General features: G+C 45.0%; 1 protein-coding gene across 1 annotated transcript in view; it reads right to left on the minus strand.

The window, feature by feature from the left end:
• Nucleotides 1-2,610: 2,610 nt before the first annotated feature.
• Nucleotides 2,611-17,721, minus strand: part of LOC130294324 (carcinoembryonic antigen-related cell adhesion molecule 1-like) — a 59,619-nt gene continuing 44,508 nt past the window's right edge. The window contains exons 11-15 of the mRNA XM_056543943.1: nt 16,544-16,885; nt 12,794-13,036; nt 11,540-11,830; nt 9,513-9,629; nt 2,611-2,986 (exon numbers count right to left, since the gene is read on the minus strand). Of these exons, the coding sequence (XP_056399918.1) occupies nt 9,514-9,629; nt 11,540-11,830; nt 12,794-13,036; nt 16,544-16,885 (992 nt within the window). The 3' untranslated portion in view covers nt 2,611-2,986; nt 9,513. The remainder of the gene's footprint in view (nt 2,987-9,512; nt 9,630-11,539; nt 11,831-12,793; nt 13,037-16,543; nt 16,886-17,721) is intronic.

A 17,721-nucleotide genomic window follows, 5' to 3' on the forward strand; every position in this document is an offset into this window, starting at 1 on the left:
GAACTGTCCAGAGCAGGAGAAAATCTCCATAGCAAACCTATGCGGCTATGGATAGTTCCTGACAGGGACAGAGGTGTCAGAAGAGAGCACTGTGGACAAGACAAAAAAGATATTCAAAAAGAAAAGAATTACCTTTTTAGCATATAGTTGCTAAAAAGTACTGGAAGGGTAAAGATTTTTTAATAGAAGTAATTTACAAATCTGTTTTACTTTTTGGCATCAGTTCATTTAAAAAAAAGTTTTCCACCGGAGTACCCCTTTAAATAGATCAATGCAGTGCAATAGGAATGCATTGATCTGTATAAGCAGTCAAATGATTGCTCCTACAAGCCCCCTACAGGCAATTAAAAAAAAGTGTAGAAAAAAAAGCAAAAAATGTACTCGAAATTTTTTTTTAAAACATCCCCTGTAATAAATATTTCATTGACCCCCATTTCCCATTGGGGGTTAACATAAAAAAATCTAAACATATTTGGGATTGGTGGTGCGGGAGTGCGGAATTATCCTATTAAAATATACAATTATTGATCTTGCATGGTGAATGGCAAATGTAAAAAATTAGTTTTTTAGTCACATCCCAGAATTTTTTTTAATAAAAAGCGATCAAAAAGTCTGATCAATACCACAATGGTACCGATAAATACTAACAATTACAGCTCATATCCACATTTGGTAAAACAAGTAAATCATATTTAGTATTAAAGTATAAACACAGCCACCCAATTTTGCCAAATTACATTTGTTTTTTTCAAGTTCACCTCAAAAATATATATACGTTTTTTTGTTTCACACCATATTTTCTGGAAAAATGAATGATGTCATTAAAAAGTACAATTGGTCCTGGAAAAAGCGAGCCCCATTTGGCTCTGTGGATAAAAATTGGCCTCGTCCTTAAGGGGCTTTGAATTGTAGAGAAAATGTGGCATTACTCATGTATGTAATGTGACTGGAGTATAATGCTTGTGTTCATAGTAACTACCAGGGTTTAATCTCGTATTAACCTTTTCTGCCTCTTAGTAAATTGGTTTGTCCAGGACCTACGAGGTGCGTTTACTCATCTCGCCCACACTTTAATAGAGAGTCCTAGGTCACATGTGAGTAATAAGATGGGCATTTAACCCTCACAAAGCTTTGGGTTGTTCACATCTTGGCAAAGAAACTCCAAAAGAGCGGTAGGAAAGCTTAACCTATGTGACAGAACATTAAACTAGAATTAGAGGAGGAGGAAATAAGATATTTCTGAATTTCTTATGTTAAATGGTAAGAAAAGGAACATCAGGACCAGAGCTGGGAAATGTCCACCAGGTTATCACAATCCTAGTTTAAAAAAACATAATTTTTCAAATATCCTATGGAGGAATTAATAAGGGGGGAGGGGGGGGGGGCTGTTCAGGATCTTCTTTGCTTGGCCAATGTGGTGAGTTATAAAAAGCATCATACGCACTGGAGGACCTGTTGTGTCCTGCATTACATAGACAACCCAGTGATATTCATAAGCACGGTGTAATGCCTCATTTCCCCTGTGGTGGTGCTGCAGGGAAAGTAAACACTTACTGCCAGGTTTCCCTACAGATCACAGCTGATTGCTAGTGTTGCCACCATGAGGGCTATTTGTGATCAATTTATTGTCAAAGTATCCTTCTAAGTATGGATTGTTCAAACCAGAGTATACCTTTAAAGGGGTAGTCCAGGGATTGAACTTTTCAGACATTTATCACCTATCGACAAGAGGGGGGTCTGACTGCTGGGGCCCCTCGTGATCTCCTGTATGGGGCCCCGGCTACTTACGTGTCCACTGCGCACTCCGGCCCCCATGTTCCTGGATGAACGCAAGTGATGGCCAGCTCTGGCAATCACCGGCGGAACATTGTGCAGACGGTGATTGGCTGCGCGGGATATTATTTACCCTCATCCAGGAAGATGGGGGGTGCTCTTCTATGAGGACGTGTAAGTAGCTGGGGCCTCATACAGGAGATGGCAGAGGGTCCTAGCAGTCGGACCATCCCAGGATCAGACACTTATCCCCTACCCCTTTAAGTCATAAACTGTGTATAACTGTAATAATACCCCCCCCCCCATACCTCCTCCTTTGGTTGGTAGGTGCCCCTAGTAGTTTAATAGGTGCCCCTCAGTAAGTAGAGGGTTACCCCCAGTAGGTAGAGTTGCCTGCTAGTAAGTAGGTAGTTGTCCTGACAAGGTAGCGCTGCCCCCCATATGTAGAGTGTTGCCTCCCAGTAGGTATAGCTGCCCCCTGTATGTAGAGTGTTGCCCCCCCCCCCCAAATTAGGTATAAAGCTGCCCCAATTAGGTAGAGCTGCCTCACATCAATTATAAAGCTGGCCCCAGGACTCCTGTCTCTGCTCCTTTGGGTACTGAGCAGCAAGACATACACTTTGGAGCACCCAGCTCCGCAAATGGAGTAAGCATAGTGTACAGGAGCAGGGACTCCTTTCTTTGACAGGAGTTCCTGCTCACCCAAAAATAGTGGCCCACCAGATGTTACAAAATTACGACCCCCCAGCATGCCCAGACAGCCAACTTCTGGATAATGGAAAATAAAAATACTAGATAAAAAGCGATAACTAATTAAAATGTATTTATTTAGTCCAAAATACATTTTTACTGAAACGCATAGCATATACCCAGAGTCTTCACTCTGCTTCTTCCCTGCATGTTGTCAGATATGATAAATAAAGAATATACACATTATCAGTGCCTTTCAAAGGAGAATATACTGGAAACCCAATATCTACAGTATCTTCCGATATAATTTAATGGAGGCCATTCATGGAGAGCAGTGCAAACAGTTCCATGCCAGGTTTTACTGTGTCTGGTACTTGGATTTCTTGTATTGGAGTCCTTGTATTTAAAGGTCAGGGATCATTAATGATCACATCTTCTACAATTTTATGTTCCAAATGTATTAATACTGGACTGTAATGCGGCATTACATTTGGAGGAACAATCCATTCCCTTACGGTGAGTCCTAAAAAGGAAGAAGAGTTTAAGTTAGTGCTTGAACAGATAGGACAGCTTTGCAAACAAACTGTTCCGAACGCTGGAGCCGGGTGCTCATGATGTCATAGCCCCGCCCCCTCATTATGTCACACCCGCCCCCTCATTACGTCACACCCCGCCCCCTCAATGCAAGTCTATGGGAGGGGGCGTGACAGCTGTCACGCCCCCTCCCATAGACTTGCATTGAGGGGGCGGGGGCCTGACATCATGAGGGGCGGGGCTATGGAGTCACGAACTCCCGACGCCAGCTCCAGCGTTCGGAACCATTTGTTCCAAACACTGAGCAGCGGAGTACCCCTGGCGTGTGATGTCAGTGCCAGCCCCTGCAGGATGTGCTTTGATTCCACAGCTCGCTGAGGATCCACTCAAAACTAGATGTAAATTATGGACCAGAGTGGCAAGATCAACAGGGTCGTCTCCGGACCGGACCAGCAAGGCCACAGAGGTATGTCCAGATAGAATTTAAGTGCCAAGTACAGTCAGTGATAGTCCGCAAACTGACTAGACGCGTTTCAGGGTATATGAATGGACCCTTTTTTCAGTAGTCATGAAGTCATGTTGACTACTGAAGAAAGGGTCCATTCATATACCCTGAAACGCGTCTAGTCAGTTTGCGGACTATCACTGACTGTACTTGGCAGTTAACTTCTATCTGGACATACCTCTGTGGCCTTGCTGGTCCGGTCCGGAGACGACCCTGTTGATCTTGCCGCTCTGGTCCATAATTTACATCTAGTTTTGAGTGGATCCTCAGCGAGCTGTGGAATCAAAGCACATCCTGCAGGGGCTGGCACTGACATCACACGCCACCCTCACGAGGCAGAGGCATCTACTACCGGTCTACTGCAGACCTGGTCTCCACAGCAGGACTTTTCCACCAGCGAGTGCCACCTCTGAAAGATTCCATCCCCGACGCCTGCCAGCGCCGGGACTCGGAGGTAGCCCACCTGCAGTGACCATCCAAGTGCTAGATCCATCCAGCCTCACGGGAGTCTTCCGCTCTCAGGACCGGTAATGGACCACCAATCCAGCCTCACGGGAGTCTTCCGCTCTCAGGACCGGTAATGGACCACCAAGCTGCCTGTTATCTGTCCTGACACAGTGATACAGTGAAACCAGCAACTGTGAACTCTAATACTTCCTCAGTTTAACTCACCAAACATTGTTTCATTGCCGTCCATTAAGAAGAACTTGTTACAATATTATATTATCATCTCTCCAGTGAAATGGACTGTTTTCCAAGAGACTTTCCGGCAATTCAAGGGTCTTTAACTCTTTCAGTCCATATCAGTATATTTTGCCTTCACTATTTCAGTGCAATTTGTCTATAACTGTTCCAGTTTAATAGTGAATTCTGTGATATTAATTAGTTACCAGTGATAGTCTATTTTAGGTCATTGTATACTCCTCTCACAAGGGAGGTGGAATATTTTATATTTTATATCAATTTTTTATAAAATGTGTATATCCTATTATAATTGAAGCACGATCCTTGTTTCCTTCAATTGATTCATATAGTTTACCTTCCTTGAGGTCTGGGTATTTTTGTCTCACTTAGGCTGGGTTCACACTATGGTTTGTAATTACGGTTCCCGTATACGGCTGGGAGGAGGGGGCGGGGCTTAATCGCGGCGCCCGCACTCAGCCGTATAGGGAACCGTAGTTAATGTATGTCTATGAGCCGACCGGAGTCAACCGCAGCCTCCGGTCGGCTGCTTTTTCGCCCGTATGCGGTTTCCCGACCGCAAGCAAAAACGTGGTCGACCACGTTTTTGCTTGCGGTCGGGAAACCGCATATGGCGGAAAAATCAGCCGACCGGAGGCTGCGGTTCACTCCGGTCGGATCATAGACATACATTAACTACGGTTCCTGAATACGGCTGAGTGCGGGCGCCTCGATTAAGCCCCGCCCCCTCCTCCCAGCCGTATACGGGAACCGTAATTACAAACCGTAGTGTCAACCCAGCCTTACAAATCTGTTTAACTTTCTGGCACCAGTTAATTTAAAAAAAAATAAGTTTTCCACCGGCGTACCCCTTTAAGTACATTGTAATCGTTCAACTGTGTAAACACATGTGACAATGTTGTAAAGCCTGCGATAGTTTGCAGAGCTTATATGGTTCTCCACCAAAGTCAGATTCCCATCCAAATGTATTAAGTAAGGACCCAATAGACAAAGAAAGTAGTATGCGAGTTCTGCCTGGACCCCTTGTACCTGCCAGGATAGTCTTATTAGGAGACCTGTAAAAACTGAGACAGACCGGGTGCTTCTCCTGGCCCTTCCCCTGGGGGGTCAGTGGGTGTCAAGGCTTGTTACAGGATTAAGGGAATACAATATTTGTTCTTCATGCAGAAGCCTTAATCCAGGGCTATGAGAGATTTGCCAAAAGAATTGGGGTTTGAAATGTGCACAATAAAATGTCATAATAATTCATGTGTTACATTCCAAAATGTTCTGTTACCCTCCCTATACAGGGAAGGGTCTGTCATTCTATTTACAGGGCAGGGTAAACATTGGCCCTGGGATCAGCCATAACATTGAAACGGCATGTCCAGGGACCAAAGTTCAAAGCTTGTGTTATTTATCTCTACCGAAAAAAAAGTGATCGCAATAACGTCACATGGTTGGGTTCGCGCACACTGCAGTTTGGTTGTATACCTCGAGGAAATATTCTATAAGTTCCCCTCATGTCATCGCTACATCTCCAGAGATCTGAAGGTGTCCGGTGGTATCCAGCACCAAGACTCTGGCATCAGATCCTATATGTATTAAAGGGCTACTCCGGTCCTAAGACATCTCATCCCCTATCCAAAAGATAGGGGTTAAGATGTCTGATCGCGGGGGTCCCGACGCTGGGGATCCCCGCAATCTTGCATTCGGCACCCACCTCTTTGAGCTGCACGCCGCGCTGCCAGCTCACAAACTGCCGGGTGCCGACCACGGGGCTGGAGTATCGTCACGTCACGACTCCGTGCCCTTGTGACGTCACGCCCCGCCCCCGCTATGCAAGTCTATGGGAGGGGGCGTGACGGCCGTCATGCCCCCTCCCATAGACTTGCATAGCGGGGGATGATGTAACATGGGGGCGGAGTCGTGACGCTGGGGACCCCCGTAATCTTGCATTCAGCACCCACCTCTTTCAGCTGCCGACATCACAACTCTGCCCCCGTGCGATGTCATCCCCCGCTATGCAAGTCTATGGGAGGGGGCGTGACAGCCGTCACGCCCCCTCCCATAGACTTGCATAGCGAGGGCAGGGGGCGTGACATCACACGGGGGCGGAGTCGTGACGTCACGATACCGGCCACGTGGTCGGCACCCGGCAGTTTGTGAGCTGGCAGCACGGCCTGCAGCTCAAAGAGGTCGGTGCTGAATAGGGGATAAGATGTCTTAGGGCCGGAGTACCCCTTTAAGGTGCGAGGTTCATAGCTATGACTTTTAAAGAGGTTTTCCATGTGTTCAATGCCAAAATATTCCATTACCTTTCCTATACATTGCCATCAGAACATTGCCCAGATCATCACACTGCCTTGCCTTCTATGATCCTGGTGCCATCTCTTCCTCAAGTAAGTGGCGCACACAGACTTGGCCATCCACATGATGTAAACGAAAAAAAATTCATAAGACCACGCTGCCTTTAATTTTTCTCCATAGTCCCATTCTGATGCCCATTGTGGGCTCTTTTGGTAGTAGACGGGGTCAGCATGGGCATTCTGGCCAGTTTGTGACTAGTCAACCACATATACACCAAGCTGTGATGTCCTGTCTGCTCTGATGCTTTTTTACCATAGCCTAAAAATACTTACAGCAATTTGCTTTATAGAAGCTCTTCTGTGGGATCAGACCGGACAGGCTAGCCTTCATTCCCCACTAGCATCAAGGAGCCTTGGGTACACATGACCAAGTAGCCCGTTTACCAGTTGTCCTTCCTTGGATAACTGGGAAAAACCCACAAGACTTGACATGTTGGAGATCGTCTGGGTCAGTCGTGTAGCCATCACAGTTCATCAGCCTTTGTCACAGTTATGTAGATTCTTTCTCTTGCCTATTTTTCCTGCTTCCGGCTTCAAGTGCAAGAACTGACTGTTCACTTGCTGCCTGATTTTTGCCATAAATTGAGGGGCACCATTGTCACCAGCCAGTTGGTGGGTATATTATGGCTGATGGGTGCATAGAGTTCACAACCCCTACAGTAACCTCCGATGATGATCAGGTGCCATGCCAGTCCTTTATTTTCCGGGACCGGCATTATCTGACAGAATGAGAGTTGTTCTTTTTAAGCTGCTTTTGGGGTACGTTCACACGTACGCAGATTTGATGCGGCAGATTTCAATGTAAACTAAATGACTGAGCGCAGCTTCTAATCTGCAGTTACAAATCCTGCGCATCAATTCTGCGCAGGATCCTGTACGTGTGAACGCACCCTTACTGTGGATAATGCAGTGAAGTCCAGTGGATGGGGTCTTAAACACCATACTTGTATTACCAAAATCCAGGGGAGCTCAGTCCATTAGTCAAACCTCTATACTGCTTGGAAAGCGTCTACGGGTTGAAGATTTCTCTCATTTGAAATCTTCTTGAAAATTGGAATCTAATTTGAAATTCTTTTTGATTTTTAAAGACCATGTATTGAGTTATGGGAATTGTTGATATTAAAATCCCCATTGTACTTCAAGTGGCCACTAATTGAGGTTTATGGGGGGAGTCAAGGATACTTTTCAATGAAATATTGTGAAGTGGAATTCCTCTTTAAAGGGGTACTCCGCTGAAAAACATTTTTTTTTAAAATCAACTGGTGCCAGAAAGTTATACAGATTTGTAAATGACTTCTGTTAAAAAATCTTAACCCTTCCAGTACTTATCAGCTGCTGTATGCTCCGCAGGAAGTTATTTTCTTTTTAAATTTCCTTTCTGTCTGTCCACAGTGCTCTCTGCTGACACCTCTGACTATTTTAGGAACTGTCCAGAGTAGGAGACAATCTCCATAGCAAACCTCTCCTGCTCTGGACAGTTCCTGACATGGGCAGAGGTGTCAACGGAGAGCACTGTGGTCAGACAGAAAGGAAATTCAAAAAGAAAAGAACTTCCTGTAAAGCATATAGCAGCTGATAAGTACTGGAAGGATTAAGATTTTTTTTAATAGAAGTAATTTACAAATATGTATCACTTTCTGCCACCAGCTAATTAAAAAAAAAAAATGTTTTCCCGTGGAGTTCCCCTTTAAGGAGAAAAGTAGATTTCCTACATGTGTGTTAGTCATCTGTCTACAGGATTAAATCGCTGTAATATGTGTTCTTCGTACACAAGCCTTAATCCGGGATAAATATTAAAGCTTGTTCATACAACGGTTTCGATTCGCAACTTGAAATGTCAAGGGACACAGTCTGTTGCATTCCGAGATGTTTTATGGTGTCCTCCCTTTACAACTCCAGGCCAAGTATTTGTGTGATTGTATATACAGGACATGCATGGTGTTCGTAGGTATTAGCCGTAGGTGCAGCATTACTCATAATTACCCATATATATTCATAAATGGAAATCCAGAGGCTCAGTAAAGAGTGGAGACTGACACTTAAAGGGGTACTCTCGTGGGAAAACTTTTTTTTATTTTTTATTTTAAATCAACTGGTGCCAGAAAGTTAAACAGATTTGTAAATCACTTCTATTAAAAAATCTTAGTCCTTCCAGTACTTTTTAGGGGCTGTATGCTAAAGAGAAATCCAAAAAAGAAATGCATTTCCTCTGATGTCATGACCACAGTGCTCTCTGCTGACCTCTGTTGTCCATTTTAGGAACTGTCCAGAGCAGGAGAAAATCCCCATAGCAAACATATGCTGCTCTGGACAGTTCCTAAAATGGACAGCAGAGGTCAGCAGAGAGCACTGTGGTCATGACATCAGAGGAAATGCATTTCTTTTTTGGATTTCTCTTTAGTATACAGCCCCCAAAAAGTACTGGAAGGATTAAGATTTTTTAATAGAAGTGATTTACAAATCTGTTTAACTTTCAGGCACCAGTTGATTTAAAAAAATAAGTTTTCCACGGGAGTGCCCCTTTACAGAGGCAGAGATAGATAGGGATAGATAACTCTGCATGAATGTTGGAGGATGGTTAAAGGGATACTCCGGTGCTCCAGGGTTCTGAACATTTTGTTCAGAACACTCGGAGCTGGAGGTCATGATAGTGACATCACAGCCACGCCCCTCGTGATGTCACAACACACCCCCTCCATTCATTCCCCCTCGCATAGACATAAATGGATGGGGTGTAGCGTGATGTTATGGCCACCACGTCCCCTAGTGACGTCACACCACTCCCGCAAGAACTCGGCGCCCTGCTGCTGCCCCCCGCGATCAGACATCTTATCCCCTAGCAGATGTCTAGCGGTGGAGTCTAGCAGATGTCTAGCAGTTGTCTAGCAGTGGAGTACCCATTTAAGAGTGACAACCCCAAAGGACACTGCAATGGCCGCTAAAATCACTTTTCAACTTACTTTACTTCTTTATGATAAAATACACAATGACTCCGATGAGGATGACGCCGGCCAAGACTCCGATCACAATTCCAGCTATCTCTCCGCCACTAAGTCCATTTTGAGGAGAATCTGTAACTAATGCAGAAAAATAAAATGTTAGAAAACAATGAAGAGGCGGCAGTACTCGCTACAGTGTGCAAAGAGTCAGACGCCGCCCCACTTTTGTGCAAAGAGTCAGACCCCACTTTTAGGGCCTATTCACACATACAGTATCCTACGCATATTTGATGTGAAGGATTTAAGGCTGCAGGTTTTATGCTGCTGATTTCAATGTAAACTAAATAACTGGACACAGCTTCAAATCTTGCGCAGGATACTGTATGTCTGAGTACACCCTTAGGGTGGGGTCACACACAGCGCATCCACAGTGTATTTGATTCTGCGGATGCGCTACTGACCATCCCTAGAGTGTCCCTCCTACTGTGCCGTGCTTCCTGCTTTGTCTACTCATAGCAGCAATCTGCCACAGTGATATGCAAGTCGAGCGGGCATGCGCAGTGTACTCACAGATATCGCGGCCGCTTCCGGCATAGCTCAGGGAGCGGTCGCGATATCGGTGAGTACACTGCACATGCGCGCGCGATTCACAGATCATGTGTGTCTGCTCGTAGTGATGGATTGCTGCTACAAGCAGACAAAGTAGGAAGCACAGGCACAGTAGGAGGCACACTTTAGGGACGGTCTGTAGCACATCCGCAGCATCAAATAAACTGTGGATGTGCTTGCGACATGTGACCCTACCCTTTGTTAAAGGGGTAATCCCCTGGTGTACTTTTTTTTTTTTTTTTTAAATCAACTGGTGCCAGAAAGTTAAACAGACTTGTAAATTACTTCTATTTAAAAATCTTCATCCTTCCACTACTTATCAGCTGCACAGGAAGTTCTTTTCTTTTTGAATTTCCTTTCTGTCTGACCACAGTGCTCTCGGCTCTCTGTCCACTTTAGGAACTGTCATGACCAAGAGAGGTTTGCTATGGGGATTTGCTACTACTCTGAACAGTTCCTAAAATGAAAAGAGGGGCCATCAGGGAGCTGTGGTCAGACAGAAAGGAAATTCAAAAAGAAAAGAACTTCCTGTAGAGCATATAGAAGCTGATAAGTGCTGGAAGGATTAAGATTTTTAAATAGAAGTAATTTACAAAACTGTTTGACTTTCTGGCACCAGTTGAATAAAAACTATATATATATTTTCCAGCGGAGTACCCCTTTAAGATTTTCTACCAGAAACATTTGTGATTGATGCAATACGATTACTGGGATGCCAATGATTAGTTAAGGAATGGGCTACAGCAATCCTATATACATGCAGTGGACTCTTACCCTGTGAGTGAGCTCCCCCTGTATACATATGTAGTGAGCTCCCCCTGTATACATATGTAGTGAGCTCCCCCTTTATACATATGTAGTGAGCTCCCCCTGTATACATATGTTGTGAGCTCCCCCTGTATACATATGTAGTGAACTCCCCCTGTATACATATGTAATGAGCTCCCCCTGTATACATATGTATTGAGCTCCCCCTGTATACATATGTATTGAGCTCCCCCTGTATACATATGTATTGAGCTCCCCTGTATGCATATGTATTGAGCTCCCCCTGTATACATATGTAGTGAGCTCCCCCGTATACATATGTATTGAGCTCCCCCTGTATACATATGTAGTGAGCTCCCCCTGTATACATATGTATTGAGCTCCCCCTGTATACATATGTATTGTGCTCCCCCTGTATACATATGTATTGAGCTCCCCCTGTATACATATGTATTGAGCTCCCCCTGTATACAGTACATATGTATTGAGCTCCCCCTGTATACATATGTAGTGAGCTCCCCCTGTATACATATGTATTGAGCTCCCCCTGTATACATATGTATTGTGCTCCCCCTGTATACATATGTATTGAGCTCCCCCTGTATACAGTACATATGTAGTGAGCTCCCCCTAGCTGTGACTAGAGGCAGAATGAAGTAAAAATCTCTCACCTTGTGAGACGTCAAGAGTGAAGAAGAAGCTTGTGCTTCCAATGATGCTCTTAGCAATGCACTCAAATGTTCCATTCTCATTCATCGTAACCTCAGAGATATGAAGACTGGACATAGACCCATTGGACTGTACATTATATTTTCCCTCTGTTATGATTGGGTCTTTGTTGGGATGAAACCATGTGAAATTAGCGTACGGTCCATAATGCAGATCCACCGTCAGGACTGCTTCTTCTCCTTGCTTCGCTGATGTTATAGAAGAGTCGTTGTGAGTTGTGGACTGTGGATTTTCTGAGAAAAAAAACAAAACCAGTCAAGTTAGTTTACGCCGCACCTTTCTATTAGTGCTAAGAGTCAAAGAAGAATACGATGCAGCGTTTAGCCGCTATAGGTAATGCACTAGCTAAAGGGGTACTCCGCTGCTCAGCGTTTGGAACTAACGGTTTTGAACGCTGGAGCCGGGAGCTCGTGATGTCATGCCCCACCCCCTCAATGCAAGTCTATGGGAGGGGGCGTGACGGCTGTCACGCCCCCCCTCCCATAGACTTGCATTGAGGGGCCAGGGTGTGACGTCATGAGGGAGGGGGCTATGACGTCACGAGCCCGCGGCTCCGGCTCCAGCGTTCGGAACAGTTTGTTCCAAACGCTGAGCAGCGGAGTACCCCTTTAAGTTTCCCCCATCCATTCTTCACTATCATTTACTTAAAATTCAGTTCCGTTTGTAACACACTCTCCATAAAGGAGGAAGATCCTCTATAAAATTACAAACTATAACAATAATAAAATATTTAACCCACAAGGTAAATGGCAGATAGACAGACAGACAGACAGATAGATAAATATGTGCATGGGAAAATTGCTTGTTTTTACCTCTCATAAATAGGGTACAAATTAATAAAAATATGGCCCAGATTTATCAAACTGTGTGAGAGAAGAAATGGAATGATTTCCCCCCCCAGAAACCAATCACAGCTCAGGTAACAAGCTCTGGTAAAGGGAAACCTGAGCTGTGATTGGTTGCTGGGGGAAAATCACTCTATTATTTTCTCTCACACATTGATAAATCTCGGCCTATATCGTTCACCGAGACAGAAGCTATAAAAACTAGAGAAAACTACTTTTTTTGTTTTGTTTTTTATACAAGCCCATGAAAGTAAAAAAAAAAAAAAAGACTTATGGCTTCGAGGTAGACCAATAATGAGCCAGGTGGCGCCAATGATGGCGCGATGATGAATCAGGGAAAAGTAAACTCACCAAATAGTAGGCTGCAGCTAGAATTCACCCCGTTGTGGTTACCATGGCAGAGAAAGGTTGGTTGGCTGATCTCCCCATCAGGGTGCACGTCTCTCATCACATTGTCCGGTGCCGATTCTACGGTGCCATTGAACGTCATGGTCACGTTAGCTGCAGGCTGGCCTCCCATCCAGGAGCAAGACAACTGAATAGAAAGGTCATAAAAAAACGCACTGCAAGTGATATTTTCTGTATCCGGAGTCCCTGCGAAATAAAAAGATTTTTAACATGGAATAGCAATCCTTTACCACAAACAGGCATCTGGAGATCGAAACGTTCTGCCAGAAAACAGATCATTATTTTCTATAGATGAGTGAAGTGAGCATGCTCTGTGACCAGTGGCGGATCCAGAGTCTAGTCCCGGGAGGGGCACTATCAGGCTATATTCACACGGGGGAATGTCCACACAGAAAATAGTATATATTATTACACATAGTATAGTGGCAAGTGGGGTCTTCGGGTATTGGGGCAATTGCCCCCTCCCCCCCCCCCCCCCAACCCACTTGCCACTATACTATGTGTAATAATATACAGTGGTCCCTCAAGTTGCAATATTAATTGGTTCCAGGACGACCATTGTATGTTGAAACCATTGTATGTTGAGACCATAACTCTATGGAAACCTGGTAATTGGTTCTAAAGGCACCAAATGTCATAAAGAAAAATAAGTAGATAACTAATATAGATAAAGCAAGTCCTTACCTTTCATATAAAAGTAAGAAAGATCGTCTGGGAGCTGTAAATCACTGTCTATGTCAGTATTTCCCAAGCAGGGAGCCTCCAGCTGTCGCAAAAACTACAACTCCCAGCATGCCCGGACAGCCAAAGGCTGTCCGGGCATGCTGGGAGTTGTAGTTTTGCAACAGCTGGGGGCACCCTGCTTGGGAAATACTGGTCTATGTAGAGGACAGGAGCTTCTTCGGGGTCCTGTACAGTACACGCAATGTCCTAAGAAAGTAACATGGAGTCGCCCTTACCTGGTGTCCAAAGGAGCAGGTAACCCTAGTACAGGTAAAGAGTACAGAACATGTAATACCTCCCTGTACTGTAGGGGGTGCTACCAGACACCAGTCAGTTAATACACTTCAGTAATACAGGTAAAGAGTACAGAACTTGTAATACCTCCCTGTACTGTAGGGGGCACTGCCAGACACCAGTCAGTGCATATGCTTCAGTAATACAGGTAAAGAGTACAGAACATGTAATACCTCCCTGTACTGTAGGGGGTGCTACCAGACACCAGTCAGTTAATACGCTTCAGTAATACAGGTAAAGAGTACAGAACTTGTAATACCTCCCTGTACTGTAGAGGGCGCTACCAGACAACAGTCAGTGCATATGCTTCAGTAATACAGGTAAAGAGTACAGAACATGTAATACCTCCCTGTACTGTAGGGGGTGCTACCCAACATCAGTCAGTACATACGCTTCAGTTTTACCAGTGAATGCCTATTCTCATTGGTCAGATCTTCCAGCCATTGACCGGTATCACAGATCCGGACTGTCCGTAGCATTGTAAGTTGCGTCTGGTTTCAACTTACAATGGTCCAGAAAAGACCATTGTATGTTGAAACTATTGCATGTTGAGGCCAGTGTAAGTTGAGGGATCACTGTATACTATTTTCCGTGTGGACATTCCCCCGTGTGAATATGAATATAGCCCGATAGTACTTCTCCCGGGACTAGACTCTGGATCCGCCACTGTCTGTGACATGTGCAGAAGTCACTGTGCTGAGAGAGGAAGGAGGGAGGTGGACAATAAGGGGACTTGTTTTTTACACTTTTTTCTCTGATTGAATCCTAATTCCTGGTAAAAGTTGCCCACCCATAAGGGTAACACACATGCAAAATCTGGCTCCAATTGGACATTATCTTCTGTCTCTGCTACGAGTTTCATGTTTTACATGGGAAATGTGCCTTGAATTGTTTCTATTCTCCATTTTGAATCTAAGGATTATAGTGAAATTATAACCTGTGATAATTAGAGATGAGCGAATTTACAGTAAATTCGATTCGTCACGAACTTCTCGGCTCGGCAGTTGATGACTTTTCCTGCATAAATTAGTTCAGCCTTCAGGTGCTCCGGTGGGCTGGAAAAGGTGGATACAGTCCTAGGAAAGAGTCTCCTAGGACTGTATCCACCTTTTCCAGCCCATCGGGGCACCTGAAAGCTGAACTAATTTATGCAGGAAAAGTCATCAACTGCCGAGCCGAGAAGTTCGTGACGAATCAAATTTACTGTAAATTCGCTCATCTCTAGTGATAATCCAAATCTCAGCTTCGCAACCAAACAACTCACAGCCAAGCTTTTCCCCCATCAGGGTGGTCCCTAAGCAGGAGATTTATCAAAATCTGTCCAAAGGAAAAGTCAACCAGTTGCCTATGGCAACCAATCAGATCGCTTCTTTCATTTTCAACAAGACCTCTGCAAACTGAAAGAAGCGATCTGATTGGTTGTTATGGGCAACTTGGCAACTTTTCCTTTGCACAGGTTTGGATAAATCTCCCCCTAAATCCCATAAATGCCATACAGTGGAGAGGACTGTGAAACTTGTGACAGAGGTGTCTGTGAGGGTATGTGGTCAACAAGCAGGTCATAACCAAATTCTATCTACTCTCTTTGCCTTGCCCAAATTTTGACAATAAGGGTCAATTTATTACCATCTTCCTGTTGAAGACGACTCAGATTAGGTTGCACAAGCTCTACATACGGTTGGTTGGGTAGGGCTTGGGAGGTACCTGAAATACAGCCACCTCCACATGGGGGGCTCTGGGTTACTTGATACACTACATCACCAACATGACCAGAAGATGTATAAGAATTATTTTTCACACAATTTAAGACACATTTCCCTTGTAATAAATTAAGCTTGTAGTGGAGACAGAAGATATTGCCCAACTGGAAACCAAACTTTTCAGGTCAGTTGCCCTTACGGGTGGAAAACTTTTGCCAGGGATTAAAGGGGTACTCTGCCGCTAGACATTTTATCCCCTATCCAAGGGATAGGTGATAAGATGTCTGATCATGGGGGTCCCGCCTTTGGAAACCCCGCAATCTCTCCTGCAGCACCCCTGTCATCTGGTACATGGAGCGAGCTTTGCTTAATGTCTGCTGACTGGCGATGCAGGGGCTGGAGGATCGTGATGTTACAGCCCGGCCCTCGTGACTTCATGCCCCTTAATGCAAATCCATAGGAGGGGGCATGGCGGTCATCACACCCCCTCCCATAGGCTTGCATTGAGGGGGTGGGGCGTGACATCACGTGGGGGGCAGGGCCATGATGTCACCATCCTCCGGCCCCTGCATTGCCAGTCATCAGGCACGGAGCTAAGCTCGCTCCGTGCACCAGATGACAGGGGTGCTGCAGGAGAGATCGCTGGGGACCCCCGTGATCAGACATCTTATCCCCTATCCTTTGGATGGGGGATAAGATGTCTAGGGGCAGAGTACTCCTTTAAGATTCGATCAGAGAGAAAAGTGGAAAAACAAGCCACCCTAGTGGAGAATCCTCATATGTGAGACTAATGTGATGCCGCTGACTACTGATGAGCCCGCCAACAGTATACACAGAAAAGGACAAAAAGTGACAGACCTCATCAGCCTATTGTAAGAGTTCAGCTAATAAAGCCAAAATAAAGGGCCTAGAATATCACAGCTGTGTGATATGCACTTCACGCTTTGTATCCAACATTCCGCATAATGTAACTTACAGGCCAAGCTGAGGTTGAGCGCATTGCTGGTCTCATTGATGGTTCCACTGAATGCTATACAGGTGAAGGGTCCGCTGTCATTCCTGGAGACTGGGTTGATGGTGAGATTAGAGAAGACTGGTGAGCTTGGAGAAGAAGTCTCTTCACTGATGTTGTATCGATGATCCGGGGGCAGATCTTCTCCATTCAGCTTCCAAACGAATTTATCAACTGAACCCTGAGCGATGCAGTGAAGAGCGACAGAATTTACTCCTTCCCAGAGAACTTCTGAGGGGTCACTGGTCAGGTTCACTGCAGTCACTGAGGCTAAAGATAGGAGGAAAACCATAGAACAGTCATTGGCTCAGAGGAGACTTCATGTGTATTGCTTTTTATCCTAAATCAGTGTATGAGACAACTATAAGGTAAATGTGTGGTGTCCCGGTACCGCATCCTATACGGCACCTATATGTTTGTGGGTCCCCATAGCCAGAGTCCCTAGGACGTAGGGGTCCCCTTTATTTTGTCTGCCCTTGTCACCTCTATCACAGATAGTAAATCAGTAGTTTACTCAAGGTTTATGTAAATATAGTGATATACCTGTAAATAAATGGTTAATTACCTGCACGTAGCATACCAGGACCTGCGGGTCATGTGACTAGGTAAACTCTATGGTATCCTGCTTAAGGACCTTTGGAGGTTCTGTGACGTATTCAATCCCATTACTCTGTGTAATGGTGATTGACAGATGTTCGGACCAATCAGATTCACCCCGCCCCCTGCCCATATAAGGGAGCGGCGGCCATGTTTTCGCTCTCTTGTTCCTGGCTGCCAAGCAAGCAGCATCTTTTAGCTCTTGTTCCTGTACAACCAAGCAGTAAGCACCTCTGTCGTTCCTGGGCTGTCAACTGAGCAAGACCTGCGCAGCCATTCTCGCAGTGAGTTAGGCCTGAGCCTTGCGGCAACGGCTAATTAATACTAAAACTAGAGTGTATCAAAACCCAGACACTCTGCAGCATCACCGGACCTAATATAACCCCTAAATCCGGACGAATCTGCAATATCTACCCTAAATTCAGAGACTTTAATTTACCTCAAGGTCCGCAACAACTGCCAGTCACTACGCAATACAAGGACTGTATATTAGACTGTTACTTTGTCTTGGATGTATCGCAAGCACTTAAGTAAAATCTGTTCAA

This window comes from Hyla sarda, chromosome 10, assembly GCF_029499605.1.
Source record: "Hyla sarda isolate aHylSar1 chromosome 10, aHylSar1.hap1, whole genome shotgun sequence".
NCBI classification, from domain to species: Eukaryota; Metazoa; Chordata; class Amphibia; order Anura; family Hylidae; genus Hyla; species Hyla sarda.